Source organism: Melospiza georgiana, chromosome 5, assembly GCF_028018845.1.
Source record: "Melospiza georgiana isolate bMelGeo1 chromosome 5, bMelGeo1.pri, whole genome shotgun sequence".
Classification (NCBI taxonomy): domain Eukaryota; kingdom Metazoa; phylum Chordata; class Aves; order Passeriformes; family Passerellidae; genus Melospiza; species Melospiza georgiana.
In genome coordinates, this window is record NC_080434.1 from 32,481,801 (window position 1) to 32,499,252 (window position 17,452).

The 17,452-nt window shown below is 40.3% G+C and overlaps 1 protein-coding gene across 26 annotated transcripts in view; it reads right to left on the minus strand.

Annotated features, from left to right (window-relative positions):
- ANK2 (ankyrin 2) overlaps nucleotides 1–17,452 on the minus strand; it is a 274,320-nt gene that overhangs the window by 22,263 nt on the left and 234,605 nt on the right. For 20 of the 26 annotated variants that reach the window (XM_058023864.1, XM_058023868.1, XM_058023869.1 and 17 more), the window contains 11 exons: nucleotides 14,079–14,303; nucleotides 12,599–12,697; nucleotides 11,222–11,376; nucleotides 10,265–10,476; nucleotides 9,255–9,459; nucleotides 8,502–8,598; nucleotides 6,079–6,307; nucleotides 4,670–4,795; nucleotides 3,755–3,877; nucleotides 2,933–2,962; nucleotides 927–948 (listed from right to left, as the gene is read on the minus strand). In XM_058023864.1, the coding sequence (XP_057879847.1) occupies nucleotides 927–948; nucleotides 2,933–2,962; nucleotides 3,755–3,877; nucleotides 4,670–4,795; nucleotides 6,079–6,307; nucleotides 8,502–8,598; nucleotides 9,255–9,459; nucleotides 10,265–10,476; nucleotides 11,222–11,376; nucleotides 12,599–12,697; nucleotides 14,079–14,303 (1,523 nt within the window). The remainder of the gene's footprint in view (nucleotides 1–926; nucleotides 949–2,932; nucleotides 2,963–3,754; nucleotides 3,878–4,669; nucleotides 4,796–6,078; nucleotides 6,308–8,501; nucleotides 8,599–9,254; nucleotides 9,460–10,264; nucleotides 10,477–11,221; nucleotides 11,377–12,598; nucleotides 12,698–14,078; nucleotides 14,304–17,452) is intronic. The other 6 variants (XM_058023882.1, XM_058023883.1, XM_058023870.1 and 3 more) reach the window with 1 other exon arrangement.

Here is a 17,452-nt window from a genome sequence, read left to right on the forward strand (position 1 = left end):
ACTGGCCAATAATTGAGTTAATCAGCCTGAAGCAATGCAACTCCAGTGGGAAATAAATTGCAAGTGCTATCCAGACAGTGTGTGGCTGGAGCAGGAACACTGCCTGGCAGAGTGGGCAGTGAGGAAGTGGCAGGAGGACAATGCAAGACACTGCACTTTAACTGCAGAGGAGGCAAGATGTTGCCCTCCAAACTGGAAACAAGGCAGATGTCATGCTTTTCCTGAACAGATCCAATAAATGGCTGCATTTGGAAGCAGCTCTCATTAGAGACACTCCTGTGTGTGTTGAGATTCATTTGATTTGCCTCTCCCATAAAGGAGATACTTGTGAACCCCTCGCCCAAGGTCTCTCATGGTCACAGCCTGATTGGACGTGTACAGAGGGTGTTGGTGCTGTGCCAAGCCGTCAGGTCAGATTTCCAGCCATATTTCACCACAGTAAAGGATGGGGCAAGGGAGGGAGGGTTAAACAGGCTGATTCCTTTGGACAGTATCACTTTTTGGCATGGCTGTATTTCATGAGATTAATGAAAGAGATTGGAGTCCTCATTAGGTTTTCATTAAAAGTGATACTGTCATTTGTCTCAAATATGAGGCAAGAATGTGTGTCAACAAACGGAGAAAACAAAAAAAAAACGGAGGGATGAGCATTCATACAAGCAAAATAGCAATAGCAGGTTCACTAGGGATGTCAAAGGAAAGTAAAGGCTTAGATGAACGGTTTTTAACTGTATTACTTGTTAATTTACATGTTAATTGTATTGAATTGGATAGCTGCTGAGATATTAAATTGGTTTTCATTATGTATTTAAAGTATTGATGTTATTAGCAATAGCAGTTAAAACAGCTTTTTCATGCTTATCTTTTCTCTTAACATCTCTCATACAAATTGCATTATAACATTCTCAAAGAAAAAAAAATCTTACTTTTTTCTGAAGTCATATCAACCTGGAAGAGGAAAAATCAGGAGATTTAAAACTTCAAATACAATTGCCATACAGAAGCCACAGGTGAAATGCTAGTTGTATAGAGATGCATGGACTTAAATGGAACCAAGAATGCATATAAATAACAATAAAAGCAGTAAAATAACAGTCAAAATAACAGTAAAAGTTAATTTATTTTGGGTCTCTAGTACCAAGAAAATAGTTACTTCACTGTAGTTATGGTCAACAGTAGATGCAAAATGTTGCAATGTATTTTCTTTAAATGCTCTTAGCAATCATAGAGGACCTAAACTTTTGCATTACCAGGTGTGTGGTTACATTGCTCTTAATTTATTTCTTTCTGTCTAAAGTAAAATAGTGAAGGCATTTGGTCCATCTGGAAGGCAATCAGGAGGTTTCATGCATTGCGTTTCCTTGGACACATTCATTCTGAGAGCATGAACTGCATTTTTGCCTCTGTGCTCAGTGATGATGAAATGCAGGTGCACCAATGATGGCAGAACTGCCCAAGGCATGACATGGGGCTGGATGCCACTAATGGCTATTGATACCTTTAATGGAAGCTGTGATGGCCCTCACAGGCCTCTTTTTTGATTTTTCAGAGTTATGTGGGTACATCAAAAAACCTATACAATTTTTCTGTTATTCAAAAGATAACACAGTCTTTGTCAAAAAAGAATTGAACAGAACACAATCTCAGACCATGAAAATTGAAGAAGCAAATTTTTGAGGTAGCTTTGTAATTTCAGTTTATTTCAGTTCTGCTAGCATTTGTCCACACCAGTACATGTTGTTTAAATTTGGCTCTGGAAAAATTTGCAAACTCAGAAGTAGCATTAAAGCTTTAATTTCCTATACAAACTTGTGGTAGGAATAGGACAACTGTGAAGAATGCAAATCAGCTGTGCAGTACTGCTGGTACAAGATACCATACATGGTAAAACCCCCAAGGTTTTAGTAAGTGCTGAAAAGGTTTACAGAGTTCAAACTATTCTTTATAAAGATAAATACAATATGCTGTCTCAGTCAAGATGTTAGAAACCCTTGCCTTTCCATGAGCTGACACTGAACAGAAGGAAATCCCTGGCCATACGTGCGTGTTCATACATGCCTGGCAATCCTTTAGGCTCACATAATTACAACTCACAGCTAGCAGTGTGTGTAACAGATCTGTAATAGCCTGAATTGCTCTGATGCACACATTGTCCTACATTGCCTACCCTGCATCCCTAACATGTCCTAGCTTCCCTCACTTTCAGTTCTTCCAGATCAGTCCAGATTTATGTCAGCATACTAATTAATATTATTAACATATAAATTAATGAAGTCAACAAAAATAGTTTAAAAAGCTTATAGCCATCAATGAGCTCGTCTTTTTGTGCTTTAGTTTCCTATAAAAATAGAAGTCATATTTACCACAGGAGTGGTAAATATTTTTGTAATGATAATAGAGAACTGCAAGCCATGCCACAGAGCTTCTGAATCTGTTGTGTAGTGCATGGGAAAGATGTCCATCGTCTTTGGGGAGCTGGCTAATCTCACAGTGTTCCCAACAGCTGAACACCATCAAAATGTGAGTGCGCTTTTCTAACATTCCTCATCCGTGTAGGGGTCAGAGCTTAAGGAACATCTCTAAGCGCCAGACGGGGCTGGGAGCTCAGGGGGGAGCTGATACAATTTAGTTAGTGCTAAAGATGAACATTCTAAACCTTTACTTGTTACTTCTGGGTTAACACTGATTTTGTACTGGATGTCCATCACCCAGCTCAGTAAAGCGTAATATCCATCTACTGGATATTATAAATGGAGAAGACTGGCCATCTTAACACAGGCAAAATTCAAGTCTGCCCATTCCCAAAGTGAGTCTGTGCAAGGCCCTTTTTGCTGTGTCTGTAGCACTGAGCTAAGGTCAGTTCTGAGTTGTGCCTGTTAGTTGTGTTTGAGCAACGTGTGTAGGCAAGAACATGCTGATTTAGCAACATTACCTCTTCTGGTTCTGGATCTGAATCTGATTCCTTTTGGTCCCAAAGTGCCATGCAAAAAGAGAAGGGGGAAACAGAGCAGGCAAAAGGCAATTTTTTTTCAGAAGAGAATAGGAAAAGGTAACTTCCCACAACATTTAACAGAAAAGAGGAAAATGCAGCACATTTCTGCAGTTGATTTCTTATGACAAAAAGCAGCAAAACTGAACTGTCAATTTAAACACAAAAGGCTACAGAACCAAGCAAAATACAAACTGAAAAGTTAGATGTCTAGTGATCCTTTTTTGTACCAAAACTTTAAATGTATACAAGCTTTTTTACCTATAAATTAGCATATATAAACACTTAAAATATTCAAGAACTATTACCATTTCAAGTCACAAAAATGTTGAGATGCTTTGCTTAAAAATTATGCTAAAATGCTATAATAAAGATTTACTATATTCTAAAAGTGCTGAGAAGAAAATGATCAACATTTTGGGCAAATACATCTCTAAAAGGCATGCAGCTTCTAATCCAACCAGGAAAGGAAAAAACCCTAGTGTTTTCAGAGAATAAACATAAACCGACACTTTCTAAGGAAACAAGCGTTTACTCTCTGAGGGCACTCCCACTCATCTCTTCTGAGACCTCAGGAAATACCTGATGATGTCTCCCAACACTGGCATTAGGAGTACCAAACTCAAGACACCAAAAGCCCTTGCAAGGAATTTTTTCCTTTTTCAAGCCCCTGCCCACAAAGCTTTAACCCTGTTTTGCCCTCCTCCTCATTTCTTGTTTGCATGATAATGCTGATGTCTGCAGCTGGGTATAATTTCACAGTACCTTTGTGTAAATGGGTAAAGTGATGTTTAAATTACATATGGCTTGATGAACGAGGCCTCTGGTAGATTTTGGCTCCTTCATGAACGATAATCGTCCACAGGGCTCTTGAGTGCTATCTCGGACCTGGCACAGGAAAAAGAAACACATTTAACCTGCTGCTCTGCTGTGTGACCTACTTGTGTTTCCCAAAAACTGTTCAGCAGGAGGGACCAGATGAGGAGAAAAAGTCCACTGAGGCAAAAATAATGTGTTTTCACTTTTCCCCCTCTGTTGTTTGTAAATGCACCTATGGATGTGTTTGTGTATTCAATATATATTGAATGTTGTTGGTAGAAAATTCAGCAGGTTGAGCAATCTGCAAAGCCAAAGGAAGGCAGTGGCACAGATAAAGGTGTAAATTAAAATAAGCTTACAAAATATTGCTGGTAAGGAGGGAGAAAGTTTAAAATTTGTCTAGCAAAAACAACACAGTGACAGTAGGTTGATTTTCTCCACTTACTGGAAGTTTCCATTCATAAATCATTTCTCTATGAGTGTTATTTATATAACAGTAATAGTTTTCTTCTTTGTAGTGGGAATTCCTGGGTAGAAGGAAAAGTCTGTGGAACAGTTTTCCAGTGCTCTCTAATCTACCTCTCAGAAGAGGTGGTGATGGTGCCTCAGTGACAGCAGCCCTTCTGACCACAGTGGGTTACTACATTACTTAATTTGAGAGGAATGAAGGGTTTTTACTTTGGTTTTTATTTTACAAATTTTCCTACTCATAAAAAAAGTTTTTTAAGTGGAATAGTACAGGGATAAAATTAGGTTCCAGTTGCAAATTTATATAAATTAAGTAGTTTGGCTTTCCTTTGTTCACAAAAAATATGGTGAAGCGATAACTTGAAATATCAAAAAAGGAGCCAGCAACATTACCTTAACAAACAGAGGAAGTCTGTTTTCTTTGAAGGCAAAGAAACTGAATATATGGTGCTGCCCACTCTTTGTGAGTGGCACTAGATTGCCAAAGCAGTCAACGTAGATGGGTTTTCCTTCTAACACCTGTTGAAAAGGAAAAACAGCAAACAGTTAATTAATCCTTGGGAGGTGATTGGAATTGCTTCTTCCTCTACAATAGTACAAATCAGTTTCTGGAATTGTTGGGACTTGTCAGCATTTGCAAGATTTGTTATGTACAGTGACCTAGAATGTGTGGAAACATATCAGATTATTAACCAGATTGCTAATTTAGTAACAATAGTGCAGTACTTTAAATGACAACAGTATATTACTCAGTGTCATAAATCCAGGGAAAGTTTTAAATCTAGATTTTAATTTTGATTTTTGATTTTAGCATACTTTGCTAACCTGGTCTCATCATCACAGTCAAATAATTATTCTCTTCAGCTGTCAGAACTCAGAGTGTGTGCCTACTGAGTCCATTTATTTCAGCTGGATATGCAGAGGCCTAAGAGCTTTTGAAAGGCAGACTTCAGGTAAATATCTCTCTGAAATCTCTCTATAATGGCACTGCTTGTATCTTCAGATCGCTGTTGTTATGGCCCCTCCACATGGTTGAATATCAGATCAGCAGTTTGGGAAATGTTCCACTCAAACTGCAAATCGATTTGTGGCTCATCCTTACTTCCCAGAAATTCAGCCTTGTCGTTCAGTTTGATAAGTTCATATTTTATCTTGCTGATCTGCACAAGAGATACCTGTCAGAGCTTCAGGAGCAGCGAGGACAGTTCTTTTAAAGGTGGGATTCTCATGGAAAAGAGACAGAACTAAGCAGAATGTGCCACGTAAGTTAAAGCACCTTCAATTTGTCATCCCTTCGAAGGAAGCTGACAGAGTCAGAAAAACTGCATGTAGCAGGCAGTTTGCTGAATTCCACATAGGAAAGCTTTTGCCTGCTCAGCAACAGATTTAATGTAATTTTATTTTCATAAAGCAGAATATTAATCAAACCTGCTACTTGAACTTCTTGGTATGTGAATGTGCTCACAAACAGTGATCTCTGTCAGCTGCCTTTCTGGTTAGTGATGTGCATTGATGGGGTTGCTGGAAGTCAGGATTTAGACACCATTTTTGGCTCCATCCCTCTCCCTTTAGCCCTGTGGGCTGAGTTTGTCTTTGCCCTCTGGGAATAGGATTTCCTCACTACTTTTTCCTTACACCTGACAAAAGTCCAAGTTTCCATCTTATCATGGCTGCTGATACTGCATCATGACAGTACTTGTTGACAGATTATTTTTCAGTCCTTGTGGCAGATAGAAGGTGGAAAATACTAGCTCAAAAGCAGACAGTAGAAAATGGAGAAAACTTAAAGTCTTGTACAGTACCTCTACATCCCTGCTTCTGGCAACTTCAGCAAAGTTTTCTTGTTGTTCTAGAGTTTTATCAACCTTGTCATCTGTCATGCAGAAACATCTTAACCGTGCTTCAATGGGATCATGAGATTTGGCAAACACCACAAATTTGGCCATGTAGGGGACACAGATAATTTCTCTGTATACTTGGGAAGCAAAAGTAACAGATTCTTGAGTCTGACGACAGTCTATCAACCAAAATCTGTAAAAGAAAATGAAGAGTTGAGCCATCAGCAGAGAAGGTTTTAAGAAAGGAAATTCTGTGTTTTCCCATCCTGGCAGCACTAGCTGGCAACCAGAGCAATGGGAGACAACAAGTCAGAGGAGAAAAAAAGAATTGTCACTTTTGGTTTTTGTCTCCCACCCAACTTAAAGGAAATAGCAGCCAATTCCTTACATACAACAGCAAAACATGAGGTCTTCAGGTGAACATAAATTACTTTGTCCACTGTGCAAAGCTGCATGCAAAATCAGAAACTATTCCTATGTGAATTTAGTCACCAAGCATTTTCCAAGGAGTAACACGTCCTGCCTTCTTTCCCAGCTACCATTTGAGTTTCTCTGGAGCTGATGCCATTTCTATTCAATAAAATCCACTGTGTGGGTGGAAAGCTCAACTTTCCCAGCTGGCGGATGAAGGCGGAAGTCAGGAGGGGTCAGAGACAGCTCAAAAGCTGCTCTGATCCGTAGGGATGTTATTCCTCACGGTGGATTACATGGCATTAGAACCCCAAAGCACACCTTTGGAGTGTGGCTTACTCATCTGCAGCTGAATAGCAGCAAATTCCATGCTGTGCTCATCTTAAGAATGCTTAACAAACACACTGCCCAAAACCCCAGGCTGCTGACATTCGCAGGAGGGAAAGCATGTGTGCCACAGAAAGGCTCTGCACACTGATCCTTTCCTTTTCCTGTGTGGGAGAACTATGCTGTGCTGGGCTACAACTGGAGAGGCCACATCCTCTGAGAAACCACCAGATGCCTCAGTGATTCGCTGTCAAACACCAGGGGCTAAAAGGCCCCAACAGATATTAAGTCTTTTAAAAGCTGCAGCTCAGGAAATGGAAAACAAACATTGTGCCTCCAAGTCTTCAGTGTAATTCACATGGCAAGTATATCTCTTTCCCAAGCTCATCTTGGACAGAATTAGTTTTATGAACGGTAAAATTGTTGTCCATCATTAATGCTTAACTAGACATAAAAAAATTACTGTGAATAGCAAAGAATCAGAAATCAGATGAAAAATGCCCTTTTTAAACTGTACCAGCATTTCAAATCATGTTTGGGGCAAAGTAGATACTTGAACATTCATTTGGATTAAAAAGAAGAGGCAGAACCCATTAAAATCTCTACATGGAACCCTGCCTGTATCACAGAACATGAACAACAGTGATCAATTTTCCTGTCATCATCAGGATTAAGAAAGATCTACTAGAAATATGAATTGTAAGACTATACAGTGTCTGGCTATCACATGTAGTCCCCTGCTGCTGGGGACTTGACAGTTTTAGGGATCTGGACCTCTCAAACTCTGTCTTGTTTCCACAGGTGGTTTTTAAATCAGCCTTTAATTCCTGCCTTTGCACAGACCTCTGCAGCAGCACTGAGCAGAATGCACTGTAAGATCCTCCTCTTGTGGCTACTGCTGCTACAGTGGAAAGCTCAGTTACCCCCAACAGAAATGTGCATCAGCAAACAGCAGGGGAAAAACAGCCCGTTCTGAACTGAGAAAGGATAAAAAAACTAATACTGTATTTCACCTAATGTTAATCTGGAGGTTGGACTGCATTTTAACACTGAATACACTATTTCAATAAATAACAAACCTAATTAACAGCAATAACTGCCCCAGATACTGAATGTTTGCATTGAATTTCATGAGCAAGTTATCCATGATTTTTTTAACTGTTTGCTGGAATACACAGCCTGGACAAAATATTTTCCAGGTGTCACAGTTTGCATCTCCTGTTACAGAGGAGGAGATTTTGGGGCATTTCTGTGATAGGCATCATGAACACAAACTAAAATACATACCTACATTCATTTATATTACTCTTTTTTTTTTAATGAAAATCTGTTTTCAGTAAGAGAGCAGTTAAATCTCATTACAAGAACAGATGTATGGAAGAGAGGCTTCTAGACCCCAGTTTGGCACACCTAAAGTCCCTTTCTGCCTGACTTCTCAGTTTTGGATATTCCTGAAGTTATATCTCTTACAAGATGTATGTGTGAGGTACCCAAATAAGGGATTTCTGTTTACATGGAAATTTGAATAATAATCAATCTCTCCGTTCATTCTACTCTCCAAGCCAAAATCATTTAACAAAAATATTTGTGGAACAAAGGCATGTATTTGAGAGTATTCCTGTAAAAGTCCTGTTTGGTTGTGTAGGTACCTGGCAGACACATTTGTCGTGAAGGAAACACATTCGTTAACAAAGGTCAGTGGTGTTGTCCCAGTGATGTCTTCCCATTGGGCAGGAGTAGTTCCTCCTGAAATGATAAAAGTTTGAAACTAAAATCAAAACCATGTACATTTGCAACTTTTTTGCTTCTAAGAAATTCTTTACAGTTTTTAATTGCTGTGAAAAAAGTAATAATCCTGGATATACTTTCTCCTTGGATCTACAGTCTTCCACTAATGCTAGCAGGACTGGATAGGCTTACCCTGAAAATACCAAGTATCCAAATGATTTTTAAGTGCTGAGCCCTGTAGCACAGCATTAAATTAAATTAAATTAATTAAATTAAACACTTGCGGCTCATTTCTGTCTCTTAAGGGAGACTGAAGGAGATGCTAATCACTTGGGAGCCATGTCAAGTGTTTAACTCCAGTATTTTCCTCCTAAGCTGCAACAGTAAGCCTGCACTACTCTTACTTTGCCAGGCATGTTGGCTCTCAAGAGGCAAAGTGTAAGGAAAATGCAAAAAAATCACCAAAACCCAAGTCTGTGATTATATTACACATGTCTTGTTAGTGCAAACAACAACTGTTATTTGTGGTATAAAGGAATTGTTTGGAAAGTAGCATATTTTCATAGCTTCTCGCCCCATCCAGCTTCCCCTGGGTGTAATCAGTTCAGCCTTTGCAGCCCCAGGGCCTGACAGTTTCAGGAAGATCAAGCAGGGCTCCAGGACTGGCATCCCACCTGTTATGCTGCACAGTAACCTCAGCGTGGGCGTGTCGCCTCCGTAGCCGTTCATGAGCCCCTCGCTGGAGGCCTTGGGCACAGGAATTGTCATCGTGATGGGCTTGTGGAACTTCCTTCTCCTGGGCTCCAGCGTGACTATGGGACTGAAGGTAGCCTTGTTGCCCAAAATCTTCTTGGTAAGTTCAGTGTGCATAGGTTGTGCCTTTCCAAAGCAACAGGAGATAACAGAACAGTTACTTGAAAACAGTTTAATGATGTGTAGAGAACTGGGTCCGTATATTGCCCACAAACCCCTTACCTTTTCAAACAGCACAATTTCCTATGAAAATCTGCAGACAGAAGAACTGACGGCCAGTGAGAAGGGGAGACCTCACTTTTTAAACTTTCCCATGCCTGCCTCTTCTTCCGATCTCTTTTCTTTTTGCTTATCAGATTTTTACAGCATTAATTTAAATTCACTTAACCACTAGCAAACGATAACCTGGTTACTCCGGCTGTTTTATGGTGCTATTCAGCTAGTCCCAGGATTTAAACAACCACAGTTTCCCGGAAGAAGTAAATCATGGATGCATGCAGCAGCAGGACAGGATGGAGATAGAGGAAAGACTTCCCTCTCTGTGGGAAGTGAATTGTTATACTGGTTCATTCATACTGAAAATCTGTACATTTAATAATAGTTTAGCATGTTTAATTATTGCAGCACTTTGTACTTCTCTGATGCCTTTCATAACAAGTATTTAGGAAATTCTATGACCTGACACTAATATCAGCATAATCACCAAAATTTCTTCCCAAAGTTATATAGACAGTTAATAGACAAGACTCTGAACTAACTGGAAAACCCAAAACTTTACCACTTGCTTTGATTCTGCATGGAATTTTTTCTTTTATTACTTTTACTGTAAGTGTTGTAGGTAACGCACAAGCTGGATGTGCTGGTTGTCCATCCAAAAAAGGTGATTTGTCACTAAAAATAAAACCAAAACTCTGTGCATGCTTCAGTGTACCTGGAGGCCAACGCGAATTCGCTTGGTGAGCGCCCCTTCTGGGAAGACAGCCTGCACCTGTGGGACCACAGTGCTGCTGAGCACACCTCCCTCGGGCCCGATGAGGTTGCTGTCCTGCTTGATGCGGGACACCACTGCGAAGTACTGGGGGAAATCCCGCGTGATGATGCGGCAGATCCGCTTCTTCTCAAGCTCCTCTGGAGTGTCAAGCACTGAGGGCAGAAGAGCAGAATTTCACAAAAACAATACAGCCACTTTCAAAATGCACTCAAGCTTTTCACAGTTTTGGGCAACTTAGGCAAAGAATTTTGTCTAGAAATAATGGGAAAAGGAAACACACCCCTGTGTTCAGCTAAACCAGAGCAATCAAGACAGAACAGACAGATAGACGAAGGCAGCAAATAGAAGACATTGGCAACACCTCCAAAATCATCAGCCAAACAAGCAAAAGGATTGGTTCCAGCCCCTTCTCTCTCACCTATGTCCTGAAGTAGCATCAATGAAACAAAACTTCAAAACACTATCAAAATATGAGTTCAGTTTTAATGTTGTGAGTTGTCTTGTTTACTTTGGGATTTGTGAAGTTTTTTGCAAAAAAACCCAAAACAAATTAATAACAACTTTTGCAGCTCCTAGACAGCCCAAGACCATTCTGTTCTCTCAAAAAGCAAGAGTACCCATGACTGACATTTCCTCCCACACATGGAGCTGCTCCGAAAGGATCAGTATGATAATTGCCTTGTTTTGGAAAGTTGCTTGCTGTGGAAGCTTTTTGTTTAACACTATGAGAAGGTACAGGAGAAAACACAAGTCTGGAGTCTATTGTGAGCTTCATGAAGGGAGACATCCTGCCCCGCTGCTTCAGCAAGGGAAGTGAGCACCATGGTAAAAGCTGCTACAACCCAGGGTACAGAAGGAACACAGGAGGAGGGTAAGGAACCAAGTGCCACTGGATACCTTCATCCATCCCATTCAGGATTTCATTCAGTTCATCCTCGGTGTATTCACAGAAATGCTCCTTCCAGCTGTCCCCGTTCTCGCTGCGCAGGATCACCAGCTCTCTCTCCTTGCCACGCAGGGCAGCAAAATGGGGAATCTCCACAATCACGGGCCTGGCACAGCAACACAGCGCATTAAATGCACACGGGAGAGAGGAAAAACAGGATTAACAGCAACTCTATTCAGTCTGCTACAAAGTGACCTGGAATTCTACCTATTTAGCTGGAATACTTTGGCAAAATCCTAAACTAGTAGGTCACTAACACAGACTAGATTGTTACAGGGACCCAGTAAGTGCTGAAGGACAGATGAGAAAGTGCATTCACCTCTTTCCACAGTGTGAATGAGATTTGGTAAGATAATAGTGCTTATCTGGAAATTTGGTGATTGTTTTTGCAAATCCATCAAAAACTCATGCTCATTTTATTTGTCACTACTGTCTGGGTTAACCTGTGCAACTTCATTTCAAAGAGAATCTACTGTAATGTATAGGAACAGTGGGACAAATTCTGGTCTCACTTATACTGGTGCAAATCAGAATAATTTCATTGCAATTCAGAGGCAATTGTGTCCTGTGCCAATTTCACTTTGTAATTCTATATATTCCAATGAATTTATTCCTGATTCACACTCTGGGAGAGATATAGGAAGTCTGAGGAAATTGATTGGGTTACTATTGCAGTATAAGAGATAAGAATTTGCCTTGTTGCCTTACAAGTCAACATCTGCACCAGCATATGCACTCACATATATATATATATATATATACACACACACATATACAACACATATGTGTACATATAATATATCTGTATTGAGATATACATATACATACATACTCTTAGAAATAAGAGAGAATATATAAAGATATTTGTAGATACACTTCTCTAATTAGACAACTCACACAGGTTACCAGGTATGTAGTAAATGCCATGTGTTCTATAACACTGGTGGTATCCAACATAAAATGTATTGATTTATCAGTCCTTGATATAAAAAAAAGAGTTTAAAATTTACAGTAGATTCTTTTTTTTTTTTTTGTGGTCCCAATCCAGGTTGCTTTGCTACAGACATCAAGCACAGAACTAGGAAGATTTCATGCCAAAACAAAAATGAAGGCCACAGTACTTGAAGAAAAAAATACAAACATACCACCAAAACAAAACCACAAACCACAAAGGTTGGAAAATGGTCCACTAAGGGTTAAGTGTACAAAATTTCAAATGATAGAAAGGGACAATATCATGGGCATAATGACATAAAAAAATCATATTGCAGAAGGAGGAGAAGAATGGGGAGGTCAGCATCCATCAATTTGTTTCAAGTCTCTCCTACCCAAGGAATTTGGTCCCAGGAGGCCCCAGCTGAAGGATTCGGCTGACCAAGCTTTCTCCCTCATTAAGTGGGGGAGGAGCCGTAGGCAGATGAAGTTTACTGAGTACATCCAAAGCAGCAGTGAAAGAAAGAACATAAATAAACTTTATGTATTTTTTGTGCCAGAACGCCAGTGCCACTGTCTGGTCCACAGAGTGGAATTAGGCTGTACACTGAATAAGGTTCCGTCCTAGCCACGACAATTTGGTGACCCAAATCAGAAAATCAGATTTGTTAATTTAGGATCTTTTCTTTCTCATGGGGGTTTTGGCCGTGTACTCAATGAGAGCAGGATCTGGACCTTAGAATGCACCCCTGCAAACAGTACAGTGAATTTTTGATCTCACTGCCAGCACAACACCTTGGAAAAGGCTTCCAGGAAGGGCACAAAGATCTGAGAATGAGTAAACTACACTACATGCCTGTCTTGCAGGGGAGATACTCTCATCAGATAGGAAAACCATTAAAAAAGAATGGGAGACATACTTAAAATCCATTCGTATGTGACAAAGATAATGGGAAGACTGAATGTGACAGCACAGTATTTCTTCTGCTTTTTAGATTTCTTTCTCCTTCTTTTTAGAAATGACCAAGATGTGAAAAGAATAAGTGGTAGCACTAACAAAGATGGTGACTCTGATGACTGCCTGTTATAAATGGATTTTAAAGCAACTGAGTTGTTTCCAAATGGATTTAAACTATTGGTGTGTCCAGCCACTTTTTATACAGGTTCTGAATGAAGTTTTCTACTGCATTAGAAGGGGTTCCTTCAGTCATCCACTTTTGGATGTCACAGTTGATAGGGCAGAATAGCTGGTGAAACAAATTTTCAAAAGTGCAGAAAACTGCCGCTTTCAGCCAAATATTGCTAAAGTGAGCTCAGCAGCAGACACAAATCTGATCTTTCTATGGGCTTTTCAGGGTGGGAAGGAAGAAATGGCCAAGAAAATCCAGAGTTGTCCTACTGTTTAATCTAGCAATTTCAACACCAGAAAAATCAACAGCACTGTGCTTCCATTATAGTCAAATTTCTGCTATCGCAACACAAGACTAAAATAAACTCCTGGACCTTGTGTTGTGTAGGTAGCAGGCTTCACATTTGGGGGTTAGATCAGCACAGTGCTATTAATTTTTTAAGTATAGCATGAGCTGCCATTTTTGGCTGCAAAAGTCTTTTCCCACTCCAATATCACGACACTGAGCAACAATTATATCCAAGGAAGCACATTAACCATGTTTGAAATACCTGTGTTGAAGAAAAAAGGTGTAAAAACTTTGAGACTCATTCCCTGCCAGCTGCCCTGCATTTCACACAACTGCTGTTTGTTACCATGTGCTACAGAGATCCTGTCCAGCTCAGCTTTGCCAAAGGAACCATTTCAGTGCAAGGCAAACACAAAGAGGCTGAAGGTTTCCCTTCGGGCCACGCGGCCCCCCTTACCCAAGGAACTGAGCCCCAGAGGGTCCCACTTCGATGAGGCGGCTGGCCAGCCCTTCTCCCTCCACCATGGGCGGCATGGTGGCCAGCCTGTGGCGCTTCACCAGGCGGCACGTCACGCGCGTCGGCGCCGTGCACTTGCGCGGGGGGATGATGATGCGCAGCCCGTTGTGCCGGCAGCCCCGCATGGCGCCGCCGCGAGCGTCCACCATGAAACTCACCAGGAAGCTGCAAAATCAGGGCAGACAGTGAGACCCAGAGCACACCACCGGCTCCCTCGGTTACGCCCCACATACGTACAAACGTATGTTAATAGAGCTCTTGCTCAAGAGGTACAATGAGAAAAAGCCTTTCTCCCATGGGAAGCACCACATCATGCTGAGTTCACTATTAATTAAACTGGCAACTGCTATCCAACAGTTATTGACAGAAAGTCTTATGTCACAGGGCTGCTGTTGGTAAAACACCAGCAGACATAAATAAATGTGAACACGTGTACCTATTGCAAAATGCAAATGTCACTACTCTGTACCTGCGAGAAGCTGTATTTAAAGTTGGCACTCTTTAAATACTTCACAAGTAAATATTATTTATGAGTCAAAAATAAAAAGTCGATTCTAATTGCATGGCTCAGGTTTTTTAGTTTTTTGGGTTTTTTTAAGATTCTCAATATAATTTTCTAGGTATTTGATAAACTATAATTTCTTAGAAAAATGGGTTTGGATATTAAAAAAATAATCAAATTTCATTCTGGAATTCATAGTCCATCAGTGGGGTTATCACCAATTTATATAAACAAACCCCAGCATGTTGTTATGGTTTGAAGGCAAATTTGGGGTTTGGTAAGATGAGAAAAGCGAGGGTCACTATATAAAAGGTTTATTTATGGATTTTGGGTTTTCTGTGTTACCTTGCACAGCAATATATTGGGAAAACCTAGAGATGCAGAAAGCCATCTACAGGGAGCTTACTTGTAGCACAAGGTAAATAATTGATTCCTTTTTTTTAAAGAGGGATAAAAACATTTCATTTTGTTTGGAACTTCTCTTGTGCTGAATTCTTTGTAGCTCCACATACACCAACAGGTTGATACTGGGGACATTCTTCTGCACCTGGGAAAGGTGTAGAACTACTTCCAATTTTTTTTTTTTTTTTTTTTACGGTCTGATTACAGGATCATGCCTGGTGTGAGATGGTAATGTCAGGTTGCTGGAAGTGAAAATAAGAGTAGATGAGACAGAACGGTGTCAGGCCTACTTCTAGTCACTAATAAAGAACCAGCACAATGGGGACTCGCAGAAATGCTACTGAAGGACCTGCAATAGAGAAAAGCCCTTATAACAGGAGTAACAAACACAGGGATTTTTTCACTGCCCCCTTGACCGTTCTGTGCAACAAACATTGCATCCATTCATTGTCCACACAGCTACAAGAATTCCACATGCTGTAAAAACACAACACTCGACACACCGTGCAGGTCAGAGATGGACGATGGGAAGGAGCCACAAGCGCCAGTCGGAAGCACACCATGCACCACGGATGCCAGTCTGTCTCACACATGCAGGCTCCTAGTCTACTGCCATTCAGATACCTCTAGGCTTTGCTTAGGGTAAAACTCTGGGTAGTACAACCATTAGCTCATTCCTTAGAGGTTGGTGTTTCTGTGGTTTTAACAAGGGGGAAAAAAAGAAAATGAAAACATTTTACAGCTTCGATTGTCTGGGGATTTGTTGAGAAAAATGGGAGCTTCCTTCACAAAATACATTCTTTGTACATATTAGAGCACAGATGAAAGAAGAGCTTAAGAAACACTAAATGCTCAATTGTTGCACTAATGCTCTTGGCTTGTGCTGCAATTGCCCCTGAAGTACACGAAGCAGTGTTATCAAAACAGTTCTGTGTGATGTTTCAGAGAATGTGTGCAAGTCTCCAGTACAATGGATGTGTTTGAGGCAGTCAATGACACTGCTGGAAGAAGAGTTTCTCATTTTAAAGCTACTGCTAAGAGCAACACAAACACTCCTCCACAACTCCCAGAAGCTAATGAGAGCTCTGACTGAATTACAGCAGCATTCATCTTCCTCATTGTGCAAGCTGTCATAAACACACTATTTAGGATTAAGTTGTTTTCATTATCGTCATAATACTCAGGATTGCATTCTTTAACACCAGGATCACCTTTTTTTGCTGTCCATCACTAAAATATTAGTGCTGGGTCACCTGCTGTCCCAGGTTCTCCTTAGCTTATCTCCCTGCTTGCCTCGGTAATGTCAAACCCACTGTTCACTGCTAGAACACATACAAACCAAAGGGGAGCATCCAAACCCAGTGATCTCCCTTCTGGACCTTGTGGGTTCTTTTTTTAGTATGGTTGCAACTCCTTCTTTCAGTTTGAGTTTACTGAATGTGCCTGATGGGTCAGTAAATCCATCACAAAGTCTATGTCACTTCAGCCCTCTCCACTGGAACAACCACAGCTCCAAGGAGTGGAAAAACAGGCAGAGGTAAATCTCACTGGGAGGTGGACACAAAGATAACAAAGAAACAGTGGTAGGATAAAACCAGTAGGATATTATCAAGATTATCTGTAAAAAGAGCTGTTTCTATCATAAAGAAGAACTAAGGTTGTTATTCAGACAGCACAGAAAGATTAGTGCCAATTATCACATTAACTATGGAAGAGCCAGTTCCCAAATCCAGCCATAGAATTCTATGGAATTGCTGGAAAAGGGATTTTGGAGAACTAGCATGAATATAAGTGCAAAGGAAAGAAACTGAAGGGGAACATTTCTGAGCTTTAAGTCTGTACCATAAAATCCTGGAAGGACAGAGCACTGACACAGGCTTTGCAAACACTGAATGTAAAAATACATCTTTTTCCACTATACCACTCTGCTTCTTTCCCACCTTTTTACTACATTTATTTTTTCATCCACTTATTTAATCCAATTTTTTTCATATTTTTTAAATCAGCACATTTCACATAATTTTGGCTATACAAGAGAGTGAAGCAAATAATTCATAAGAAAGCTTTTCCTGAATCACAGCAGCCTCTTATTTTGCCTATTTGCTACATAATAGGGCATCTGGATGGGGCCACTGCTATTCCAGGACCGGAAAAGCCTTTGCCTTTTTAAGGAGTGTGTCTATCAATACACAAATAATTCACACAAAACTACTGCATGACATAAAACATGCTTTCTGAAGTGTGCATTTAGGAAAGTGAAAAAATTGTATGACGAATATAGAGTAAATGTAAAATTCAAACTAATTATTTTGTTGCCCACGCACACAGATATTATTTTTCCTCTTCCACCTCTGTTACCAAGTGTTGTTAATTGACGTGACTGAGAGAGAAAGAGATTGCATTCAACAAA